This window comes from Equus przewalskii, chromosome 14 (genome assembly GCF_037783145.1).
Source record: "Equus przewalskii isolate Varuska chromosome 14, EquPr2, whole genome shotgun sequence".
NCBI lineage: Eukaryota > Metazoa > Chordata > Mammalia > Perissodactyla > Equidae > Equus > Equus przewalskii.
Window position 1 is genome coordinate 15,572,834 of NC_091844.1, and position 25,131 is coordinate 15,597,964.

The 25,131-nt window shown below is 53.4% G+C and overlaps 2 protein-coding genes across 20 annotated transcripts in view; one reads left to right on the forward strand and one right to left on the reverse strand.

The window, feature by feature from the left end:
- Nucleotides 1-1,918, forward strand: part of PSD4 (pleckstrin and Sec7 domain containing 4) — a 43,798-nt gene extending 41,880 nt beyond the window's left edge. For all 9 annotated transcript variants that reach the window (XM_070573644.1, XM_070573647.1, XM_070573646.1 and 6 more), the window contains one exon: nucleotides 211-1,918. In XM_070573644.1, the coding sequence (XP_070429745.1) occupies nucleotides 211-468 (258 nt within the window). In that variant the 3' untranslated portion in view covers nucleotides 469-1,918. The remainder of the gene's footprint in view (nucleotides 1-210) is intronic.
- An 11,781-nt stretch (nucleotides 1,919-13,699) lies between these two features.
- PAX8 (paired box 8) overlaps nucleotides 13,700-25,131 on the reverse strand; it is a 59,096-nt gene continuing 47,664 nt past the window's right edge. For 6 of the 11 annotated variants that reach the window (XM_008528449.2, XM_070573658.1, XM_008528448.2 and 3 more), the window contains 3 exons: nucleotides 23,080-23,181; nucleotides 16,310-16,396; nucleotides 13,700-14,883 (listed from right to left, as the gene is read on the reverse strand). In XM_008528449.2, coding sequence (XP_008526671.1) covers nucleotides 14,807-14,883; nucleotides 16,310-16,396; nucleotides 23,080-23,181 — 266 coding nt within the window. In that variant the 3' untranslated portion in view covers nucleotides 13,700-14,806. Of the gene's footprint in view, nucleotides 14,884-16,309; nucleotides 16,397-18,434; nucleotides 20,958-23,079; nucleotides 23,182-25,131 lie in introns of those variants that run through there. The other 5 variants (XM_070573651.1, XM_070573650.1, XM_070573660.1 and 2 more) reach the window with 3 other exon arrangements.

A 25,131-nucleotide genomic window follows, 5' to 3' on the forward strand; every position in this document is an offset into this window, starting at 1 on the left:
TGCAGGGTTCTGACACGTTACTGCTGTGCTCTGCAAAGTCTAGTTGCTCAAGCACAGTACAGACGCTAGCTGTTGGTCCGGCCCTCTTTCTGCAGAAGTCTTTATCGCCATAGCTTCATAGACCTGTGAGCTGTCTGTCCCTCACGATTCCAGCCTCGTCTCAGCCTGGAGCCAGGGTGGTACTAAGGTGGTAGGGCCTGTGTATTGCAGAAAACCCGCTATGAGACATACGTGCAGCTGCTGGTGGCCCGTCTGCGCTGCCCCTCAGATGACCTGGACCTGTGGGAGGAGCAGTTGGGGAAGGAAGCTGGAGGCACCCTGGAGCCCAAGCCCAGCCTGAAGAAGTCCCACTCGAGCCCATCCCTGCACCAGGACGAGGCCCCCACCACTGCCAAGGTGAAGCGAAACATCTCAGAGCGCAGAACCTACCGGAAGATCATCCCCAAGCGCAACCGCAATCTGCCCTGAGGCTGGTGCCCCCTCACAGCCTCTGGCCCCACGCTGCGGGGTGGACCTGAGATGAAACTCCACGGAGGAGCCTTTTTTCAGTGGGTCCATGATGGGGGACGAGGCCTTTCTCTTCGCTGCTGAAGGGCAACCCCCATTTTCCCGTGGTCCTCATTCCCTCCCTTGCTCGCTCACTGGAACTTTCCTAATACTTCGGTGCCCGCCGCTATGGCAGTCCCTCAGCTGCCCCAGTCCCTGAGCACTCCCGGGGGATGAGGGAGGTAACGGATTTGGCTCCACTCCCAGAGTTTGTCCTATGTCGCTCTCCAATCCTCCAGGATCCAGAGTGGCTGTGTTTCCTGGGCCCGGGGGCAGCTGAGTGCTTGTTTGAGAATCAGAGCACACATGGGTCTTGGGCTCCCAGGAGAGAGCCTGGGGCAGCAGAGGCCTCTGGGCTGGCAAGCTAGAGGACCCTCAGCCCTAAGGATGGGCTTGCTCTGGGAATCAGGTGACCTGCTGGGAGAGGTCCTCGGAGACGCCAACCAGCCTCATGAGACTGAGGGAGCAGGGTGGCTCAGGGCCTGCCCACTGAGTGGGCAGCCTTCTGGGCAGGCGCAGGGACTCAGCAGGCTTCAAGGGCTCAGTGAGGCTGACTCTGGGGCCCCGTGCCTTTGTCTCCTTTTCCCCTACAATCATCCATGCGCCAGGGGCAAATGAGAGAGGCCCCGCCTTACACGCCCAATTGCTGATCAACAGAGCAGAGCCAATGGCGGTCGGTGAGGGTGGGTCAGTGAGGGCCGCAAGGGGCGGGGGCCTCAGAGCTCTGTGGAGAACCCTGGGAACAAGGGGCCTTTGTTTCCCCAGGCAGGGAAGGGGATTCTCCAGGTGCAGACCCCTAGAGGGCTGAGGTGGTGAGGCATCCCCTTGGGATGAGCCACGGCTGAGGAGAGTTGTGAGGGTTGTGGTGGAGGCCTGCCTTCCCTCCACACGCCCTGTCCCTCAGTCCCTCAAAGCTCCATTCCCAAGGGGCGCCAGGACCCCTGCCCTCCCCTGGCCAGCTCACAGGGGGCTTTGCTGCCCTCCCTGGAAGTCTCCTTTGCTGCCCTCTGGCTGCCTCCCAGCTGGGCATGTTCTCTGGGGGAGGTTCCGGCCACTCACAGACCTGGGGCTCTGCCTGTGGGAAGGAAGCTGGGCTGAAGGAGCAGCCACCATTGTCTCTGTTCAGCCAAGTGTACGAGTAGGCTGCCTGCCAAGAGGGGCCTCTCTGCTGCCCGACTGCTGCCTGCTGGCTGACGCACTGCCTCCCAGCCTTCCTGCTGGGCCCCCTCCTCCCGTCCGTGCTTGTAACCAGCCCTGGGGCCTGGGACTCCACCAAACGGGGCTGGCCCTTGAGGGTCGTGAGGGGTGTCCGACCAGGGCCCAGGGCTGGGCCATGCACCCAATGGGTGCGCAATAAATACAGGCCAACAAAGAAGGTGTGCAGAGTGTGTATATTGATGTCTGTGTGTGTGACTGCATGTGTGTAGAACACGGTGTTCATGTGCCAGAGTCACACATTCAGACGCTATCAAAGCTGGAGGGGACCTCAGAATCATTTATGCATCCACTCATTCATTTATTCATTTCACAAATAATACTGACCACTTTTTATGGGCCAGTACTAGGGGACTCAATAATGATTTAAGCATACCCCTGACCTCTGAGATGATTATCCTGCCCTCTGGTTCCCAGCTGTTAGTATGGAGACACACTTTGTCTTGCTGGGGATGGGTGCTGAAGACATTCCCACCCTACGCGGAGGGATCCAGATTCAGTAGGTCTGGGTCAGGGGCATGGAAATGTATTTTTAAAGCTCCTGTGGTAACTGATGGGCAGTGACAGTTAACAGCCACAGCAGAGTCCAATTGTCTCATTTTATTGTGGCAGAAACCTAGCATCAGATGGACGTGACTTGGCCCAGGACTGATGCTTACAAGCTAAATGGCCTTGAGTGGGTTATTTGACCTCACTGAACACGTATCCTTATTTCTAAAACCAGAGTAAAAAGGCAGAGGTTTGCATGCGTGCATTTGTGTAACACTTCGATGCTTCTTTGCTCATGTGGAACCGGCACTTCCCTTTCATCTAGGCACGTGAGGCCTTCAGGACCTGGTGATGGGGCAGCGGGGTCCCACCTGGCCAATGCTGCCCAGGCACTCCTGTGGAGGTGGAGCCCGGGTTGTTGGGCTGCAGTTATGACATGTGGCCACTGGGGGGCGGGCTTGCATCTTCCGAGCTTCCTGGCTCAGGCGTCCAGCGGCAGGTCTGTGCTCCTTAAAGGCCAGGAAGCCATTCTGAAGGTCCCCGGCCATCACCAGAACCAGGACCCCCCACTTCCCTGAGTGTCCCACAGTGGCCCAGGCCAGGCTGCCCACCATCTGGGGAAGTCTCTACCCAGTAAAGGGTTGGAACTTCGACATCTTGCAGATGGAGAGAAAAGAAATTTCTGGAGCCTTATGGGGACAACATAGAGCTCCCCACAGAATTGTCCCAAGTGACCTATGAAAGTGAAAACTGAGTGAGCCCCAGCCCCAATCCTGGGGTGTGGGACTCCACAGTCTGACTTTCTGGTCCTCACCCCAGCCTCTTTTCCCAGCCAGGGGGTGGGTTGGTCCACTTCTGCAGAAGGGGATGGGCTCAGGCTCCGTAAGGCTGGTGGAAGTTTGTCTTCAATTCCTCCTTTTGCTTCTAGGGGAGCTCAGCTGCCAGGGCCCTGCGGCTGCTGTGACCCAGGGATACTCTGATGTAACCTCTCCCTGGGCTCTCGTCCTCTCTGCTCCATCTGGCTGTGTGCTGGTGACATTCACTTGTTTCTGTTTGCCAGGCACCAGGGAAGACTAAAGGATCATTAAGGCCTGAGGCCAGGGTCTTTTCCTTTGGAGGCTCAGAGTCAGGTGGAAACAAGAGGTGGGGTGTGTTGGGGTTGGAGGGAGCTAGGCTGGAGGGTTGGGTGAGGCGGGGAGGGAAACACGGCGGTCAGGGTGGGCTGAGGGCAGCCCATGAAGGACCTGGAGTGCAGCCGAGGATTGTGGCTTTTCTGTGAATGTGAATGTGGTTTTCAAGCAGAAGAGTGACGGCTCAGGGCTTGGGAGGCAGCCTGGAACTCTTGGTTTAAGAAAATGAGATGACTGGAGTGACTAGAGCCAACTGGTAGGGCCAGAATACATGCAACTTTTCTGTAAGTCTAAAATAAAAAAGAAAAAGAAAAGGGGGACAAAAGACTGGCCTGGAACCTTGAGACAACCTGGCAGTCCCACACCTGGCCTTTCCTCCTCCAGTGCGTCCTGTCCCATGTCCACCTGCCTCTCACACATGCATGTCAGGATGGGTTTCCCGAAGGCCACCCTTTCCATACTGGCCCCTCCTCTCCGCCCTCTCTGCCAGCACCTTTGCCCGTGCCCCCTGGCCATCTAACTGGCTCACACCTTCCCCTGTTCCCTTCCTCTCCCCTTCTCTGGAGGAAACGATGCTGTCCGCACTCCTGGGACAGACCCCTCCCCCTGAGCTCATACGCGGCCTGCTTCTCCTGCCAGCCAGTGACCTCTCTCCCTCAGGGGTCCCATCTCTGTCTTTGGGCCTACTCTCTACCCCCTTCACTATCTTGTCTTGCAAACAACTTCAAGTCTCGTCACCATGATGAGAAAAGGAAAAATGAAAGCCTGCATTGGACCCTTTGCTTCCTGTAGCCGAGACCCACAGACATATGGTCTTTGCCAGCTGTTTCTTTCCCTCACCTGGCTACCCTTCATACCTGCCTCCCATTCACACCTTGCAAATTGGCTTCCCCCCACCCTCCCTGAAACGCCACCCTCAGGGGCCACTGATGACCCTCAATCATGAAATCTGGTGTTTTCTCAGCCTTCATCCCCTCACCTCCCAACGATCTTTGACCCCGTCGGCCACAAGACCTGTCTGACCCTGCAGAAGGCCCAGCGTGGATCTGGCCCGGCAGCCAGGCCCTGGAGCGGGCTGCCTGGGATGGAGTCCCAGCCGTCCCTTTCCTGGCCATCTGACCACGGGCCAGTTGCTTAGCCTCTTGTGCTTTGGTTTGCTTCTCTATCAAATGGGGATAATAACACCGCTTACCTCACAGGGTCCTTGTGAGGATTGTGTGAAGTTATGCACGTAAACATCTCAGAACAATGCCTGGCGCAGGAGGAAAGCTGGGCAGGTTAGCTATTAGCACACCGCCCCGCTGGCCTTACCTCATGCGCCCTCCCCTCCTCTGGGCTCCTGCTCAGGTTCGTCCTCAAACGTGCAAGTCCTGCTTTGAGGCTGGGCCTCTGCCTGGATGTTGCAACTGACCAATCTCAACTCAAATGGGCTTTAGCAGAAAAGGACATTGATTGGCTCCAGTAACTGGACAATCTGTGTCCAGGTCAGGTGAGGCTTAATCTAGACTTCCCACTGAGCCAGGACCCCACATCTCTCTTGCTCTTCTGGGCTCCATCTTCTGGGCTCCAGGCCTAGGAGGCAGGAGCAACCCTCATGGGACCAAGATGGCCCCAGGAGCTCCCAAGTCTCCCTCTTCTTGGTGCAAATCCAGCACATGGAGAATATGTGTTTCTTGGAAATTTCTAACTCAAGTCTAGGAACAGAGTCTCTTAGAGCAGCCTCCCCTGGGCCATGTGCCCATCTCTGAGCCAATCGCTAGGGCCAGGGCCTTAAGGTAATCAGAGCCCACCTTCTGAGACAGGGCGTGTTGGGGATGGGACCAGCTGCTGAAAAATTCTGAGCACTGCTGGGACTGGGCAGGGGAGAAAAACCTGCTGATGTCCAGATGCCATCTCCTCCAGGAAGCCTTCCTTGAAGCCTCCTCCCCCAGTTACTCTCTGTCACATGGAAGTCTGTCACTCTCTACATCCCTCCCCTCCTGTCCTCTCGTCTTTCTTCTTGTCTCTCTGCTCCCAGTAGAACATAAGCTTCTCAAGGGCGGTAACAGGGCAGGTTGGTTTCCATTGCGTCCCCAGGGCCTTGTCCAGGGCCTGACACTTAGAGCTGAAAAATGTAAATCTCAGAACTCCATCCTCCATGCGCTTCCAGCCCTCCACCTCCTCCTGGTTCTCCTCCTTTCTTGCGTGTTCTTTTTCTCTCCTTCCTCCGCTTGTTCCTCTCACCCCTGAATTCCTCCTTTCCACAAAGTGTAGCCTCAGAGAGCGGAGATTGGAGATGGGGCCTGGCTACCCCCAGGGCTCTGGGATGGCTTCTGGGAAAAGTGTCCTAAGGACACCTCCAGCCCCCATCTCCGCTCTGATTTTCAGACCTGGAGTTCTAACTGTCCTCAGGACGTGGCCCCTTCCTGCAAATGGTAAATTTCTGCACAGATGTTACTTATTACACATAAGACTGAGCTTAGTGTCATTTTCCCTAAACCTGTTCCCTCCTGACTCCCCTGCTCTATTAATGATTCTGTGACGGTTCGTCCATTGCTTTGGACGGAAAGACGACACATCAGGCTTATGAGGAGATTTGAGACAGATGGGTCTTTGCCTCACCTTTCCTATTAGGTAGAAGCTTCTGGTTTTCTGATCTCTTTGTCCCCATCTGGTGTGACACAAACAGCGCCGGAAGGAGGCACATGAACAGAGAAGCGATGACTCCCTTTTCAGTGAATGAGGGCAGTAAGTGACCGTGGCAGCCCCTTCACCTGGCCACCAGGAGACTCAAGGCTGATTGACAGCTCCACTGTGGCCGCTCGGGACCCACTATGCCACCCAGTGTGTGTTTTCTGTGGTCCCGATGCTTTATTTCTTATTTGTATTTTACTAATTTATTGCAGGCATTTCCTGTGAGCTGTCTCAGATCCTCTCGGAACGAGGTGGAGAATACATTAATATTTAAAATAAAATAAACAAAATGTCAGCGTGTATGTGTCTTAGGCTGGAAATTCCTTACGGGCAGGGACCATGTCTGTTTATGTAGCACCTGGCACGGTGTCAAATTGAGGCTTAACAAATGAATTTTGATGAAGACGAGAAAGAAGCTGCCTGCACGAAGATACAGAGGTTTAGACCTCACCCTCCAGCGAACCCTCACCAAAACCCATTTAGCAGAGGGTACGCCTCTGCTAAACCCAAATCCTCACCATTCTCCTCAGCATCCAGGCCCCTTGCCGTCCTCCCTGCCCCGTCCACACTCGCCATAACCAAGCTTCCCTCCTCATACACACAGCCACAGCCACACCTCCCTCAGGACTTCACCCTGAAACACGAAGCCCTTTCACCCACTGCCCCAGCCCCTCAGGCCCCTCCAGGGCTGGGCAGCAGTGCGTGGTGCTAGGAAATGCCACCGGCTGAGCCCTTGGAGTTGCTGTCCCCACTCGTGCCTTGGCCCTGTGAGGGCCTCCAGCCAGGCGGGGACCTGGCAGAGGGAGGGAGAGGATAAGCGGCTTCAAAACTCCAGATGCAGCAGTTAAAAAGAGGACAGAGGCAATGATCCTTCAAATTGCCACATCTGTATAATCTGCCTTTTATTTTCTGCTTCATGAAGTTTTATTTCCTATTATTTATTCACCTCCCCGCCCTCCCCTCCCCCGCCCCTGCTCCTCCTTAGCAGGCGACATGCTCAGATGGGCCCTGAGCCCCGGCCTGGGTCTGGGCCCACCCCCACCCAACCCCCAGCCTGGGCTGGCTGCTGGGAGAAGGCACCTGCTCCCCCTCCTATGCTCCCTCTCCCCCTGATCATTGTGTTTCAGCCCCGTACAGGCCCCTCCTCCATCCTCCAAGTAGAGCTGCAAGGAAATGTGCATGGGGCGAAGGGACTGCGGAGGTGAGGTCTGTCCCCAAGGCCGGTATCACTGTCACCACCCCTGAGCTGGAGCTTATGAGGAGGAAGAACCCAAAGACCTAGAACTCACAGCCGGGGGCTGTCTCCAGCTCCATGTCTTCTCTCCGGGGCCTCTCTTCCCACCCTCTCCAGCCAGGGCCCTCTTCCTCCTCTTTTCCCTGCAGCTCCTTGGACCTGAGATCCGGGAGCTGCTCTGGTCCCAGCCTGGTGAGGGGGGTATAGAAATGGGAAGAAGGGGGACCAGCCAAGACCATGCAGGGAGGGGAAGCTTCTGGTCTGTTTTGAGACCCTGGGCACCCATGTCCCCCTTCTCCACCCACTGTAGAAACAAAGAAGGAGTCCAGAGAGAAGCCTAGGCCTGCAGGTTCCAGGCTCCTGTCTGGCAGCCAGGCTGGGGCGGGGCCGGCAGACGGTGGCTGGAGGGGTGAGAGGGTGTTTGGGAAAAGATGCTTACATTTTGAGTCTTCTTGCCTAGTGCCTTCCTCATCCCTCCCTGGGACACAGAGGCTCAGGTGAGCAGCCCTTTCCCAGAAAGAGAGGTCTGACTCGCAGGCCTGAGGTTGAGGGTCTGCAGCCTGCGTTCCTACTAGCTGCTCCTTGGAGAAGGTAGGGATGCCAGAGAAGGGCCTGGGTGGGTGCATGAGGGAATTTGCAAATAGAACCTGAAACCTGACAGCAGTTTGTATCACCTCTCTTATGGCCTTCATCTCTTTCCCACCTTGCTTTATAGTGACTTTTGTAAAAGTCTTATTTCTAAGCTCTGAGGTTATTTTTTTAGGCTGGAGGAGGGTGGTGGGTGGTGGTGGTGGTAAGGTTAATCCTATCAGGTTCATCTTGTTTTCTTCTAAGTGCCTGTCACAGAGCCTGGCACATAGTAGGTGGTTCAAGAACGACTTCTGAATGAGTGAGTGAATCAGTTAATGTGAGGTCTCTGCAGACTTCTCATGCTCCAGCCTGGGGCTGGCTTCTGCCCCAGCCTGGAATCCTTTAGCAGCCCGGCTTTAGCTCAGGGAGCCGAGGCAGGACCCCAGAGCGCTGAGTGGGTGGGGCACCAGGAGCTACCCACTCCCACTCAAACAGAGACAGGATTCCAAATATGGAAACATGGTGTTTGCCCGATGGAAAATTACCTGAGGAATCCAAGAAAAAGAGGGCTTCATGCCTGAACCAGTCAGATGAGGCCTGAAATGCCTTTCACTGACCTGGTGACTATAGAATCACGATGTTAGGGCTGGACATCGTCTGGGCCCAAGCCATGCATTTTGCAGCTGAGAAGACTGAGATATCCCCTGGGGTCACCAATGGGAGGTGACAGTGGTGGTGTCACAGCCCCACCCCCAGGCCTGTGGTCTTTAGCAACATCCCTGGCTGCTTTCTCTGCTTTCTCCCAGGGGTGAGGGGTTGGGGGGGATGATGACAAAGGTGCTGACCGGCCGCCTGGATATGATGACAGTAACCAACAGGCTCCAATAATCTCAGAAATTCAGCTCCTAGGATGGCTGGCGGAACAGGCCCTTTCCCTGACCACCAAGAGCTGGTTTCACCAGGCCTTCTCCCCTCCTGCTTTCTCATCCTTTTCTCTTTCTCTTCCTTTTTCCCTTTGGTGGGGAAATGAGTTTCCATTCAGACCAAGCTCATCCGTTTAAGGACATTTCTTTCCTGCTGCAGTGAAGTCCCCTGGGGAGCGGGTGGGCAGGCTGGGCCTCGGGAACCTTTTGGGGATGCCCTCTGGGCTGGGGCCCACTGGGTGCTCTCATCTCCCTGGGGATTTGTCGGGGGGAACGAACGTGGCCCATGGCGGGGCCTCCACTCTGGGGTGGCCCAGGAAGCAGGGGCAAGGCATGAAAAGGAGGGCTGGATGGTGGGGGAAAGATGGGGTGGTGGGGAACAACTATCAGCCTGGGGCTGTTAGTTAAGCTTGTTACCAATGCCGCCCCACCCCAAAAAGCAAACGAACATAAAACAAAGAAACAAAAATTTATTCGTAAATGAACACGTCTCTCATTCCAGGCCGGCTCCTGGAGTTGGGGCCGCATGTGTGTGATTGTGGGCACGCGTGTGGGCTTGGGCTCCCTGACATGGCGGGGGAGGAGGAGGGGGAGTGGGGGGTCTCAGGGTGGCGGGAGGGAGGTACGGGGTGGGGGAGGGTGCTGGCTTCGTGCTGGCACTGGTTTGATTTATCCCTAATGAGTTCTCAGCACATGGCTGCTCCCGGCTCACTCCAGGGGCCAGCGCGGCCTCCCGCGGGCCCAGCCCGCCCCGACTCCAGAACAGCCACCGCGCACTCAGAAAAGAGCCAATTTCCACACTGCACAGTCCGCTTCACTCAAGGGGAAATCACATTTCCCTGGCAGAGCTGCAGGCAGCGCTTTGCTCCCCAGCCTGGCTGGCTGCCACCGGGCACAGATGCAGAGGAGCTGGGCCCTGGCCGCCCCCCTCCCCAAAGCCCCCCTTCCCGCCATGCCGCCCGGCCCCAAATCGCCAGCAGCCTCTCTACAGCTGGGTCTTAGCCTTTGCTGCCTCGAAAGAGTAGGAGAAAGGACGTGGTCCGGGGGACGAGGCTGACCTGGAGGGGACCCGCCGGAGACTGGCCTTGCCTGCCTCCTTCAGATTCTTCCAGGAAGCCAGGCACCTGGTTCTGTTTGAGGGGCTTAGAGATGTGGAGGTGGGGGTGATGGTGGAAGTGAGGGCGGTGTGAGGAGGGAGTGGTGGGGATGGGCATCTGCCAGCAGGAGATAACCCCCTCAGTGTCGGTGTCCCGAGTCCCCCAAAGAGCCAGAGGAAGAGAGGAAAGTAAGAGAGCAAGAAGCCAAAAGGGAAGGAGATGGAGAGAGGAAGGAGAGGTGCTTCGGGGCTTTTCCTGAGCACAACGCAGGACCTTTAGGCCCTTCCCAAATGTTCACTTCCTCTTTCACGCATCCACCCATTGGAGACACGAAGGTCTCTGAAATGGTGGCTGGCGAAAGGAATGATTGCTTCGGACTCAGCAGAAGAGGGGCTGGAATGAGAAACTAAAAGAGGTGAAAAAAGGAAGGAGAAAGAGGGGAGAGGGAGGAGGTGGCCTTTGTGGGATGGTGCTTTCACCAGAAACACCAGAGCTCGTGGTCACCTGGGCTTGGGCACTCCCTGTGGGTGACACAAACGGGGGAGAGGGGGCAGGGGAATATTCAGCTCCCTTTCAGATAGAAATGCCTTATGACCCCAAAGATGGGAGAGAGGCTGCCAAGGGGTAGCCTGAGGGGAGGCTTAGGGACAGGGACCAACCCAGCACTCCTGGGCCCGGCCCCACTGCTCCTTCTCCACCTGCAGGCTGACATCTGGGCCTCTCATCCTGGACTATTCACCAAGTTGGGAGTGTGTGGCAGTGACCTGGTGGCCACGTAACTCTGTTCCCCTGCCAGAATGATGGGCGCTTGAGGTCTCTGCAGAAGCCTGGTCACCTTCAGATATTTCAGGCCTCAGATTAGGGGTCAGGCTGTGGTCCCAGCTCCTCTGAATGACCTTGAAAAATTCATCTGTCGCTCTCAGTTTCCCCAGGTGCAAAACAGGGCCAACATTCAGAATCAGAGAGAAAAGTGGCCGTGACTGAGCTTCATAAAGAAAGAGACTGAGCCTATGTGAAGGGTTATTATAACTTCTGAGGAGAAGGGAGGACAGGGGAGGCAGTTAAGTAGGGGGTGAAGGAGGGCCGCGAGGGAGCCCCAATCCCCACTGGCGCCCCTCTGCCCCTGGAGCTCAGGCCCCGAGGTCTCTGGCCCCTCCTCCTGCACTCAGCCCCAGAGACAAGGACATCAGGAATCACCTAAAGAAGACTTCAGCTGATACACGTGGGAAAAGCATGTGTTTTTTGGAGAGAGAAGCAGGACGATGGGGACAGGCAAGAGAAGGGAAGGAAACCTTAGCGATCGCCTCAACTTCTCTGGCCTCCTATTTCCCCATCTGTGGACTGTGGCCGCTAACTCCTCTCGCGTGAGCTTGCTGTGAGGGTTGAGTGTGTGCCTGGCACATGAAGGGCGGAAAAATACGTATTCCTTAGTAACTACTCACAGGGCAAGGCAAGGGAAGGATATCTGAGAAGTGAGGGGCGGGGTTGGAACCACCCTGGGGCCAGGCCTTGGAGGCGGGACTCCCGGTTGCCCCTTGTCCCCACCCCTGCAGGCTGTGGGGTAGGGGCCGGAGAGTCACAGCAGCTCCAGCCTGCCTCAGAAAGACTGGTTCTGCCCTACCTGGTGGGCCTGGGCCAGGTTCAAGATGCTCTGTGTCCCAGTAGGAAACTGCTGTCATGCAGGGGCTGCCTGGCCCACGTGGACCTCTGTGAGCTCCAGACACCGTGGGTTGGCCTGGCCAGCACTAGGAGGGTGGGAGGACTGGAAGAGGAAGGGTGAGTGGCCTGGAAAGCTGAGAAGGTCTCTCCGCACAGGCAGTGAAAAGCATTGTTCCAGTGTTCCACGGGCGGGTGGGTGAGGCTGGGCCCTCCCTGCCTTGGGAATGCCTCAGACCCATGCCCATATCCCAAATTCTGCTGCCAACACACACTCCTCCCACATGTCTTCAGAGAAACCAGGCCCCCAACTCTGCTCCACAGTAAACCAGCCCTGCTTCATGCGCAGCCACCCACGGATGCCTCCCACATTCCCACGTGTCTTCCTTATACCCCTTCTGTATCGTGTCCCCCTCATGTGCCACCCTGACTTCTCCCAGTACCACCCCTAATGCTGGGGCACCTCAAATTGCCTCTCACCCCCAGTACATAGATGACTGTATTTTCCGAGCTCCAGAGGGGTACATGTGATTTGACCAGGGACGGCTATCTGGCCAGATACTGGCCAGGACCTGCTGCACTCGGGCCACACCACACACTCACCAACAGCCGCTCTGAGCAGTGTCTTGGGATGCTCAGCTCACCTCAGAGAAAGGGAGTTCTGAACCATGGCTGCCTGCATCAAAAGCACAGCCCAAGTCCCTTTGTCATTCAGGGGTTGGAGAGGGCCTGCCAGGGGCACCCAGTGTTCCCAGAGAGGGTTTGCCCTGTGAATGCAAAGGATTGCTTTGCAGACTCCCTGGGGTGCTATGCCTCTCCAAGTGATTCTTGGTGGGGGGTTCACTGTAGCCCCAGAACCAGGTTGGGGGGGTTGTCTTAGGGCACTCAGGAACCCAGAGGTTTGGGATCATGAGGAAGCTTGGATTCATACCTGTCGACATTCTTGTAGCTAAAGGAAAGTCCTGTTATTGAAAAATGAGCCTCATCTCAGATCCCCTCAGAAGAGATGGGGACTGGTTTTCTCTGTGGGAATGTCCCTCCACGGCTCCACTCTTCTCAGCCATACTCAGCAAGCATCCCTGGCCTCTCCTTTGGGAGGACCAGGGAGGTAAGAGCACCATCTCTCAGCCTCTGTCCACCCAGCCTTGAAGTCCCTGGGTGGGGTGAGGAATCCTCTCTTCCTTCTGACTCAACCCCAGTTGTCGTCTGCCCAGCTGTCAACATCCACCTGGGCATCCAAGTACAGAGCCCTGCCCCTTGATCCTGTGGGATCCCACATGGAGAGGGTCCATGCAGACACCAGACAGCCCCTGGCAGGCCAAGAACTCTGTTGGGGGCAGAGCCCCTGCAGTCACTGTTGTATTTCCCACCTCGTTCGCTAAAATTGCTTACAAGGGGATTGTCCTAAGTCCCTACAGGCTCCCTCACTCTCTCCTGGCCCTGCCACACCATGCCTCTCTATTGCTCACTCTTGCCAAATCTTTAGAACCAAACCAAAGGAAATTAGACCTGGAGTGGCAGCCCCAGAACCTCCCTTGGGTCTAGAACCCTCTGGCATCCTTGATGAGGACCCTGTGGTGTTGGGTGAAAGTACTGGACTTAAGGTAAGAGGACTTGATAGAACCTACCACTTTCTACCTTGGGTAAGTTATTTCATTATTTCTGAGCCTCAGTTTCCCCATATGTAAAATGGAGCCAGTCGCAACTTAATTTATGTGAGGCCCTCCAGACCGCACCCGGCACACAGTAGAGCACTGTAAACGTCTTCTCCCTTCACACCAAGGGCGTCACAAGAGCTGTTTATGTGGGCTCCAGTTATAGCTCTTCCTGGATCTTTCACCAACCCTCCCCATGATTCTCTGGCTTCTGGTTAATAACAATAGCAACTACTTGCCAGGAGTCTATGATCAGCCTGCACCGTGCCACGTGCTTGTTTTATCCTCACATTTACTCAGAGTTGGAGAAACCTAAGCTTGGGATAAGTGGTTTGCCCAGCGTCAAATATCTATTAAGGGCAGAAAGCAAATGCTTCGTCGGACTCCCAGGCAGCAGATGGTCCTGTAACTCCTGGCCCCAAAGTAAGCTCATTGGCCACTGGGCTCGGAGGTTCTCTGGAGAGAGCCCCATCCAGGGATGCTTCCTTCCCCAGCTAACCCCAAAGCCTGAGACGAAGAGTAATGGTTTATTGAGTCATGTGGCAATGGTGGCCTGTCTTTAAAAAAAAGAAAGAAGCATCAGGAAAGAAGCCCAATATGGCAGGGAGACAATTCACTGAGAAGCCAAAGTCTAGGGGTGGAAAGAGGGAAGCTTGACCCAAACAGAGCTTCATTTACAGTATTTACAGGCAGGCCTTGGGGGCAGGAGCTGCGGGGGCCAGGAAGGGACTCTCCGTTGCTGGCTTCTGGGGGTTGCCGTGGGCTTGGGCTGCAGGAAGCACACTTGGCTTGGCAGGGGCCATGGGGAGAGGGAAGCGGGTCTCCAGCAATTCTGCTGGGATCTGCCCAGGCCAGGGCTGCACCTCAGCTCCCAGGAGCCGGGGACCCTCGGAACATCTGTCTCAAGCTGTAATAGGCTGGTCTGGCTGCCGGCAGCTGCCAGAGGGATGCTCCATGGGAGGAGAACCAGAGGTGTGCTTGTACATTCACGGCAGCAGGCAAAAGGCAGGTCCACTGACCACCAGGTGGAGCTTCTGGTTGACTCGACTCAGCCCTCAGCCCGTGGCCAGGAAGGAGGTGCAGCAAGAGCCAAGCAAGCTTGAGTCGAGAAGCTGGCCAGCCAGAGCCTCAGCTCGGGGGCAGGAGGGAGGTGACTCTCAGGGTGGCTGTGGGGTAGTGGCTTCACACCCTGCTGTGGCTCATGGGTTGCATGGTAGTGTGTACAGCCCACTCTACAGCATGTTGATGACAGAGCCACAAAGGGGCCTTTGTGTGCCCGTAAGCCCATCATGGGACCCGTGCGCCATCTCTCTCAAGCTCCTCGGCTGTTTCTCTTCTCTCCATGTATCTCCTCCAGTTCTGTGTCTTTTGGAATGGGACGGCCCTCTCCCTGGGACTTCTGCCCTGCATTAAGGAGTCTTGGAGGACAGTTTGGCCTTCTCCAAAGTCATCCTGTCTTTCATGGTTCGTTAAATCAACCACACAGGGAGTGAACCTCAATGCTGGACTTGTGGTTATTTTTCATGTAATAAATAAAGATTCCTTTGTGTGACTCTCTGGGGCCTGTCCCAGGCTGAGTCCTCCTGCTGCTCAGTCGCTCCCACTGTCCCCATGGCAACTACAGATGGTCAAAGGCCGTGGCAGTGGTGGGTGGTGCGCTTGGCCTTGATGTGGAGCTGTAATAATACGGGGAACCTGAACACGTTAAAAAAAACAACAACAACACTGCTGGTCAGAAGGGGAAATTGCACCATAGCCTTCCCCTGCATCTGCTAACCTTTAAGACAGCACGAGTTAATCATTTATCCCTCTGGCCTATCTGATCATCAAAGATTAACTCCTCTCCGGCCCTATTTCCTCCTTCTCGGGCCTCACCTTTGAGTTTCTGGCCAGAACGAGAACGATTGCTTCTTGCCCCACCCCCATCATTGCTTTGACCTTCAACACCCTTGTTTCACAGAGAGGGCAACAGAGAGCAGTTACATCTGGAACCCAGGAGAACCAGGCACACTGGGGGATCACTGAGGTCTTCCCTAGCCTTGCTCCAACAGCGCGAGGTCAGAGATCTGGGGAACCAGGGGGATTAGAATCCTGTCTGGTCAAGGAGGGTGCGCATTTGAGGGCCTCCACAGGAGGTTCTGCACACCTGCAGGATGCGCAGCGCGGGGAGGCTCTCGGGGAGGTGCTCCGACCCCCGGCATGTCTCAGAGCCCTCATCCTTTCTGGCTAAACTGAACAGAAAGGCGGCTTGGGGTTGAACCCATCTGGCAAACAGAGCAGAGGTCAGCTACACTCCCGGTCATTTCTGGAATGCCAGGAGGTAATGCGAGGAGAGGGAGATCTTGGGGAGTGGATGGTCCTGCCAGGCCTGTGATGGTGCCCAGCCACACTTGCACCACTGCTTCTCTCTGGCTCAGGTTTGCTCTGAGACCCTCAAGGTCATCACTCAGGGAGACTCTAGTAGGAGTCCTGAAATTCCCCACTTATGGGGCTTGGTTTCCTAAAAGCCTCTCTACCCAGCCCAGGCCCCAGGGGGAGAGAGGGTGAAGAGCAGACCACAGCTCACTCTCTGGACCTCGACCCTGAATGCTGTCCACATCTCAAGCCAAATATCAGGAACGTGGTGGAACAAAGGATTCCTGTGTAAGGGCTTTGGTGCTGAATCATGAGTATTTGTGAGCCACTTAGGCTCACAATGTGGGCAACAGGATGGCATTCTTCGCAATCAGCAGGCTCCCAGGCAGGAGGGCAGCTGGCACTCCTGCAGGGCGCCTGCATCAGTGTCTGCTGCTGCTGGACTGTAAGCCCCTGAAGGCAGGGAGTCCACGCTAAGACTTTTCTGGAGTCCATTCCTGCCCTCCCAAGACCTGAGCCCTGAATCTTAAATAAAACAATGATTTCATAGCCATGGTCTTGGGGAGTAGGAGAACGGTACAGGGAAGTCTCTGTTTCTGCCCTCTTCCCGTCAACAACCTGGCACGCTGTCTTCCCTCGACCTGCTTGGATTACAAATAACACCAGTCTCCCCAGGCCCTCCATCTAACCCAGGGCCTCCCAGCTTTCAGACACCTCTTGGCCCAGCCTTGCACCCCCACCCCACCCCACAGGCAGAGAGACTTACTCAGCAAGCTGGAGTTGGGGAAGCGCCAGGCCTCGCTGTAGGAGGAGTAGGGGGTGTGGCTGTAGGCATTGCCAGAGTATTCACTTCCTGTTGGAGGCACACAGGTGAGGGCTGTGAGGTGGAGGGCGTCAAGGTAGGGCTGAGGGTGGGAGAGAAGGTCTGGGGGACGGGGGAGCCAGGGCAGGGACAGTGGAGCTCAGAAGGCCCCTCCATCAACCTTCGGGATCCCTCTGCCTGCACCATTTTGGACAGTGCCTTTTTTGCCAGGTACTGGAGGCACTGCCCTGACAAGCTCAGCCCTCTCAGGAACCCCAGGAGGTATATGTGATCATTATGCCCATTTTTAAGATGAAGAAACTGAGGCTTGGAGCTCTGCAGAAGCTCACAGAGCCAGAGGGTTTGGTGGGGTCTGGAAGCTGTGCTGTGACTCCAGGGCCCAGGTTCTAACCATTTCTACTGCTGCCTGGACCTTCTGAGGAAGGGGCTTTCCAGGAGGGGCCAGTAGGGATAAGGGGGGTCAGAGGTCATAGAAGTAATCAGGATGTATAAACCTGTTAGCCTCCCTAGGTCCGAGTTTGTAGGGAGGGGTGTGTGTGGTGGGGGATGCTGAGGATTAAGGGGAGGAGGGGAGGGAGGAGGGGAGGGAGGAGGGGAGGGAGGGCCCTGGGGGCCACCGACCTCTTGGAGTTTCTGCATCTTGGGACCTGCTCTGAGGGGCTTGTTGTCCCATCCCAAGTCTGCCACTTTAAGGAAACTCAGTGCACGAATTTACACAAAATAAATCAGATCACTTCATCCTGTGAGTGGGTTCTTGGTTTTACCAGAGGAATTATTTACCAAAGAAATGATTTAAGCATTCCCTTGAATAGCAGCAACAACGTCAAGCCGACCACCACCATGACCGCTGGTACTTGGTAGGGAGCTGAGAGTCGGCAGAGCGCTTTCCCACCCACTACGCCCCTTTCTGCTCCCAGCCCTCCAACGAAGCCTGTGTCAATACCGCCAATTCACAGAAGGGGAAACGAGTGCAGCTTGATTAAGCAGTTTGCGGCAAATCACGCTACTGGTAAATGGCAGAACAGAACCTGACCTTGGGGCTCTGAACTCTAAAATCCAGATAATCCCTTTACGCACTGAGGAGGCAATTCTCTCTACAAAGCCAGGTTGCCACCAACCCTGAGATCCGATGAATGTCCACACTGCTTTTTAGAAACTCACTTGGCGCTGTGAGCTAAGTGCCTTCTGGGGCTGCTCTCCTTGCCAGACTCTGGAAGGGAGGTTTGAAACTGCCTGGCCTGGGGCCGGCCTGACTGGAGTCAAATCCCGGGGCTCCCCACTTCCTGGTTGTGTGACCTTGGACCAGTCACTAAACCTCTCCGAGCTTTGGTTTCCTCGTCTGTAAAATGGGGCAAGTTACTGTCCCTGTCTCATGGGGTTTCAGTGAGAACTAAATACACATTGCATGGCGCTAAGCAAGAAATGCTAGCTTTTCTATTATTTTCCCATGAAGCAGGTGCTAAAATAAAGCTCAATGGAGGCTCAAATCAGTCACCTAACCAGTTTTAAAGCCTGGGTTTGGGTCAGTGGAGGCTGCCATCTTTCCAGAGAAGTAGGCATCTGTGCAGGAGGAATGGAAGTGAGGAGGAGGAGCTTAAAGCAGAGGAGGGCTACTGAATGCGTTCCTTGTAGGCAGTCAGTGACAGGCTTAGGGTGTGACCAAGTCTAACACAGATCAGGCACACAAAAAAATAAATGCAAAAGAAAGGAGGGAGAGGGTCCCACCCGGCGGTGCAGCGGTTAGGTTCGCACGTTCTGCTTTGGCGGCCTGGGGTTTGCTAGTTCGAATCCCAGGTGTGGACCTATGCACTGCTTGTCAAGCCATGCTGTGGTAGGAGTCCCACATACAAAGTAGAGGAAGATGGGCACGGATATTAGCTCAGGGCTAATCTTCCTCAAAAGAAAAAAAAAAAAAGGAGGGAGGAAAGAAGAGAGCAAAGAAAAGAAAACTAAGAAATGAACTCATCCAACCATTTATTTCACAAATGCAGAAACTGCTCCCCAGGGAAGGAGAGATATTTGCCCAAGGCCACATGTTCAATCAGAGCCTGCTGTAGACCCCGGCCCCCTAGCTCCTACTCCAGTGCTCTTTCTTATATCCCACAGGGCACATTGCCTCGTTTACTGCTATTGTACCCCACATCTCCTGGTTTCAGTGTACCCGTGGAGGAAGCTGATTCTGTACTGGCTACACAGCAAGGGCCCCTGTGTCTTTATCCCACTCCACCCAATGCCAACCCTCTGCCGGCTCTAAAGGACAAGAAGAGAGGCGGAAAATATAATGAGTTTGCCCTCTCATTTTGTCACTTAGCCAGGTACTCACTTGCTCACTCGTACACTCATTTATTGAACACACGCTTACCGAGTACCTATCTGCTTCAGTCACACAGAAGTTGGGGTAGGGGATAGGCTCAGGAGGTGGTAGGTACACCCTGGGTGCAGCATCTTCCCACCACTTGATCTGTCAACCTACTGCAGCCATAGCAGATGAAATGTCCCTGTCCCCAAGAAAGGCCAACCCATCCTCTGCTCTGCATCTAGCCCCACTCACCTTTCCAAGGACTTGGCCCTAGAATTTATCCCCTCTCTTTTCTGCGTCATCAATCTCTCCCCTTCTAACACATCACTCCCTTCAGCCGATGAACATGCTCTGCTATCTTCCCTTTTAAAGATCCTCTTCCTACCCCACATCCCTCTCCAGCTACCAGCCCCTTTCTCTGCTCCATGGTGTTTGCCTTCACCTCCTCATAGCCCTCCAGTAAGGCCAGTGCTGATCCCCTCAAACCCTCACAACCTCTATCCCGGTCATTCCAATGGTCACTTTTATGTCCTCCAGCCCATCACCCTCTTAGCCCACTTTGATTCAGCTCATCACTCCCTCTATGCCTTTGGCTTTCCGGATGCCCGCTCTCATGGTTTGTTTCCTCACCCACTGGCCTTTCCTACTGACTCTCCTTGCTGGTTCCTTCTCTGCTAGACCTCTAAATGTTGAAGAACCCCAGGACTTGGTTTGTGAGCCTTCTGTGATTTTCCATCACATTCTCTTCTAGCGATCTTGTTTAATCCCTTGGCACTAAATAACAGCTCTGTACAATGGCTGAAATTTATGCCCTAGTCAGGCATCTTTCCTGACTTCAGACATATATCATGTGCCTAGTGACTTATTAAACTGGGTATCCAGGAGGCATCTCAGCTCTAATGTGGCCCAAGAGGACTCTTGATTCCTACCTACCATGTACTCCACTTCTTCCTTTCCTGGTATCCCACCTATATACTTGCCACCACCATCCACGCAGCTTCCCAAGCCACAAACCTAGGAGTCATCCTGTTTCCTCTGTTTCTGAATCTCTACGTCCAATTCACCAACAAGTTTGGTTGGCTCTACCACCACAATATATCCTAAGTGTCTCTTTTCTCCTCCTTCATTGCCATCTCTCTAGCCCAAGCCACTGTCATCTCTTGCATGAACTACTGCAATTGTCCCTCCCCCAACTGGTCTCTGTGCTTTCTCTCAAACTGTCTACAACCTGTTTCCCAGCAGCCTAAGTAATTTTAAAATTTGACCCAGCCACTACCAACATCTCCTCATTTTGTGGTGCTTTCCCCGTTCACTCACTATTGTTGGATATACTCACCTTCTTGGTGTGTGCAATCATGCTAAATTAGTTCCTGCCTTAGGGCCTTTGCACTTGCTGTTCTTTTGGGCTGGGGATGGTCTGCCTCAGTTTTATCACTTGGCTGACCACTTTGAACATCTTCTTAGAGAGGCCTCCCCTGATCACTCAATCTAAAGTAGTTATCTCCTCTCCCTGTGGCTCTTTATTACATCATCCCATTTTATTTTCTTCCTAGCACTTATCAGTATCTGAAATTATCTTGTTGACTCATTTGTTGACTTGTTTACTATGTTTTTTTCTCCATTATTAGGTTTTAAGCTCCATGAATAGAGAGAGGCACCTGTCTTGTTCATTGCTGCATCACCAGCATCCCATATGGTCGATCCTCAACCAATAATTTGTTAAGTGAAAAAGTGGTGAATGGATGGAAGGATGCGAGGATGGATGAAAGGGTGGATATTGGACAGACGGATGATAGAAAGATGGATAGATGAAAGGACTGATGTAGGGAAGGATGGATGGATGGAAGGATGGCTGGATGAGTAGATGGATAGAGAGAAGGATGGATAGATGGATGATGGATGATGAATGGAATAAAAGACGGATGGAAGGATGGAGGAATGAAGGAGGAAGAATGGAAGAATGGAAGGATGGATAATGGAAGGATGTAAGAATGGATGAGAAGATGCATGGATGTATTGAAATATGTTTGTAAAGATCAATGAATGGAAAGATGGATAGATGGATGGATGGATCCATCTATCTGGAGCTGTCAGTTCAGCTCCAGAACTGGTGTGAGGGTCATTAACTGTGTTAACGGGGCAGGAACAACAAGAACAACAATTAGAAGGCAAAACAGAAGATGAATGAACAAGAGAAATCCATGTCCTGGTCCTGTTGCTGTGTCGCTCTCCTATAGCTTGTGTTTTCACCTCTGGCATAGCGGGAGGCAGTGTGGAGTAGCAGAAGGAGCCCTAGGTTTGAAATACTTGTGTTCAAACAATTCGGCCAGTTAGTATGGTTATAACCCCGAGAACACCACTGTGCTTTTCTAAGCTTGTTTCCTTATCTATGTAAAACTAGGATAATACTAGCCTTCCAATCTTATGGTGAGGATTAAATAAGAAATAAAGTTATATCTATGAATGGTCAGGTACACAGAAAGGCATAATAAATGATCGCTTTCTTCCTTCCACAATTGACTAAAGAATGTTATTGGCATGCTTTGCTTTAAGCATTTACCATGTACCTAGTATACTGTAGCTTCTCAATGCAGGTTTATTGATTTTAATGGAAGGAGTCCTCATTCAGTCAACTGGGAGATTGCGGCCACTGGTAAGAGATGGACAAATAATTTTTATACAAAACAAATTCCTTAAGAATTCATTTGCACTATTGAGTGTCTAGGAACCAGATGATATATTTAAATAGAACTGCATTTTCTGAAAACTGATTTGCATGTAACTTATTGGGAGCCCATCTATCATACAAGGCAAGGCTCCTCCCTTTTGCAATTCACTTGCAGTGGATACTGTAGTGTGCTATTTCTTTTTTCCACGACACCCACTCAGGATGAAGTCTTTCTGGAAATAACCCAGGGGCCTTTGATGAGAGGCCCAAGCCTTCCATCTACCTCACAGGCCAGACTCTGGGCCCCAGGAACCCCTTGCCCTGGGCCTGCCCCGGGGAATGACTCATAATTAAGAGAAAAGCCCTGTGCTTTCTGTTCCTTCCTCCTCCTCTAAGCAGGCGGCAGGGGAAGGTGGAGAGGTTGGAAGGGGGATGGGGGGAGCAGACTGAAGCCTGGGATTTTGATTGAGAGGCCCCATTATCCACACTCTTAAAAAAATAACCGAATCTTTTCCTTTTTTATCTTGACCAATCTCATTTCACGCTCCAGAAGAGGAAGGGAGGGAGGGAGGGAGTTCGGGGCCAGGAGGGAGAGAGGAGTCAGTATTCTGTATTTTCAACGCTGCATTAAGCACATCGCCACGGTAACCAGGCAGCAACAAGTGCCAGCTCAGCAGGTTCCCAGGGAGCACAGAGCCTCCTTCCCTCCCTCTCTTTGCCTTCCCCTCCCTCTGCCCAGGAGAGTCCAGCCCACCTGCCTCAGCACAGGGCACCCAGAATGGGCAGCTGGCAAAGCATAACCCCTGCCAGGGAGGGAGAGAAGGAGGCCTGGGTAAATGTGCTAAGTCTCTGGGGTCAGAGCCAGGGAGGCTGACCCAGAGCTGGGATGGGGGTTACAGATGCCCTGATTCAGAGCTCCTTCCAGAAGCTCCAGGTCCTCAGGCCTCCCTAGGCAGTGGAAATGGCTCAATTCTACCCTATCCATCCTTGGGATCTTCCTAGATGGTTCTTAAAAGAGTGAGACTAGCCCAAAGAAATTCTCCTTGTCCTCCTCACTTGTCCAGACCTTGATACCCTGGGTCACCGTTGGGTGAGGATCACGCTGGTAGACAAAGAAACCCAAATGACTGGCAGGCAGGATTCCTGGACAGCCCAAATGATGATGGAGAAATACTCCCAGAGCCATCTCACACTCTAAACGTGGGTCTTGCCCATTCAGGGTTGAGGGAATGTGGGGTGCGAAGGAGGATATATTTCAACCATCTTCATCGTCCTCATCACCAACACCATTCATCTTCAGACTTTACAGAAAGGGTGAACCAAGATTCATCAGACTTAAATAACTAGGTGACCAGAGGTTGCTTAAGGGCCAGGCTTATGTTTAGCTCACAGTATTTTGCTTGCCCCTAGCATGCTCTCCATCAGGGTTCACTGAATCAATGGGAGAAGTGGTAGAGCTTGGATTTCAACATTGGTCTGTCTCAGCCCCTCCTTTTTCATCATGGTGTGTAATGCAGGAGTATCTGGGAAGAAGGAAGCTGAGCTGGGGAGAGTTAAGGAGCCAGGGCTGAACTGAAGTCTTTTCTCCAGGCATTTACAAGAAGATGCACCCTTCTGTCCATCCTTCAATGCCCTTTGGGAAGTCTATGCATGGGACACACCCTATCTCTTGTCCCCTCTTGCTCTACCTTTGGTCAACACCTCCTCTTTGCAATGTTCCCTCTCAGGCCAATCCCTTCCCCTTACCTGCCACCATGCCTGCGATGGCAGAAGAGGCATAACTGCCCTGTCCGCTGGTGGGGATGTGGGGTGGGTATCCGGGCAGCGTGGGCCCCACCATCTCTCGCCCTGGAAAAATACAGCAAACGGTCATCAGTTGGGCCGTAGTGGGCTCTGGTACTTACTGTCTTGCTCTCCTGAGGCTCAGAAAGTCTTCCGTCATGCCATGCCCACTCTCTCCAAAGGCATTCTCCAAACCCACTTCCTCCCTCCTTTGAGCCCAAGTTCCTCTCTCTGTCTGGTCTTCTACAGGACACGGGTTCCCCCATGCAGGGAGCACTTGTTATTGCAGTCCTGGATTGTTCCCTGTTCTCCAATGATTTTATTTATACGAATCTTACTAATCCACAGAAATGTCATGGTATTGGAGGGAGGCTGGGGGCTACGTCTTCTGAGTCTTCATTACCCGCCAGGGCACACAGCATAGCAGCTGGCCTAGATAAATACATTAGAAACCACTGGATTCAAAGCTCACATCCCTTTCAGCCCCAGCTCTGAGAAGAACCAAGAACAACGCCCTAGGAAGGGACACATAGGGATGGCCTGTTGGCCCATCACTATCCTTTTTTGGACCTATGGCAGACATTGCTAATCAATCACTGCATCCTTTTCCACTGAGCCAGAGAGGGGGTTCCTACTCCTCAACCTGGGCTCCCAGGTGGATACAACCTATTAGAGCGGCAAGGGACATGAAACCCACTGGCTATCCCTAACCTAGAAAGGAGATGTGGGTGGAGAGATATTTAGCATTTACACATGACCATGAACCACACATCTGTCAATTCCATTCCTGAAAAGAACCATATTCAGCAAAACAGACACCCATCTCTGTTAATCTATAATTTGTGGGTAATACTCTTGCCTTGGTGACATGAGGCAGCTCAGTGAAGTCCCAATTTCCCTGGCTCCACTTTTCCTCTACACTGAAAAGTCAAACATTCCCATTTTGGAGACCCTGCCTGACCTGGTGAGTTTTTCTCCATCTAAACACCATTTGCCAACAACCACATCTTTCACCCATGCCCCTTCTTCCACTGCCCCTACGTCCTGCAGGCCCTGATCAGAGTCTCACTCACCCAAGGATTCTTGGCAAGGTGATAATACATCCTGATTTGCTCAGGTCTGCCCCAGTTACGACCACTGGGACAGATCCAGTGTATTTATTAATGATGCCTATTTCACTCTCAAAATGGATTTGTGAGGGGCTGTCCTGTGCACTGTAGGATATTCAGCAGCATCCCTGGCCTCTACCCACGAGTCACCAGTAGCAGTCCCGCTCAGTGTGACAACCAAAAATATCTCCAGATGTTACCATATGTTCCCAGGGGGCAAAATCACCCCTGACTGAGAACCACTATGTACCACTATGTTAGATCACAACCACTTTACCCAAATGCCTCTGCCGCTTCCACACTGGGGGCGGCTTTTTCTCCCAGAACTTACCTGGGCCTCTGTGAGCCCCTGTCAAGTCCATGCCCTCTACACCACTGCCCGTCCACCTTCCCTCCCATCAGTCCCCCCAAGGTCCTTCATACTTCAGGGGGTGCCTAGTAATGACAGAAGGGAAGGATACGTCCTATAGAACCCTATAAGTTGTCAAGACCACAGTGACTAACTCCTCCTTATTCCTCTTTCTGGAGATTCCTGAAGACAATTCATTCATTTAACAAACACTTATTGAGTAAAGACGATGTTCTAGGCACTTTTCTGAGCATGTGGGGGAACAGTGACAAGCAAAAATGCTAAATTAGCAACGCGTTAAGTCAAGATGGGGCATAGGCTGGGATGGGCATCTGGAGCCAAGCCTAAGGGGTCAACAAACAAGACCAAGCCTCCTGGACCTCTGCCCTTCCTCTGGAGGGAAGGGTCTAGGAATCAGAGGACTGGGGTCCCTATCCTCCTTCTATTGCTAATTTTCCAAGTGCCCTTAGATCAGCTGCCTGTGTGCCCCAAGTCTCAGTCTCTTCACATGCAAAATGGGGGAAAAAAGAAGAGAAGCCTTATGTACCTAATTACTAT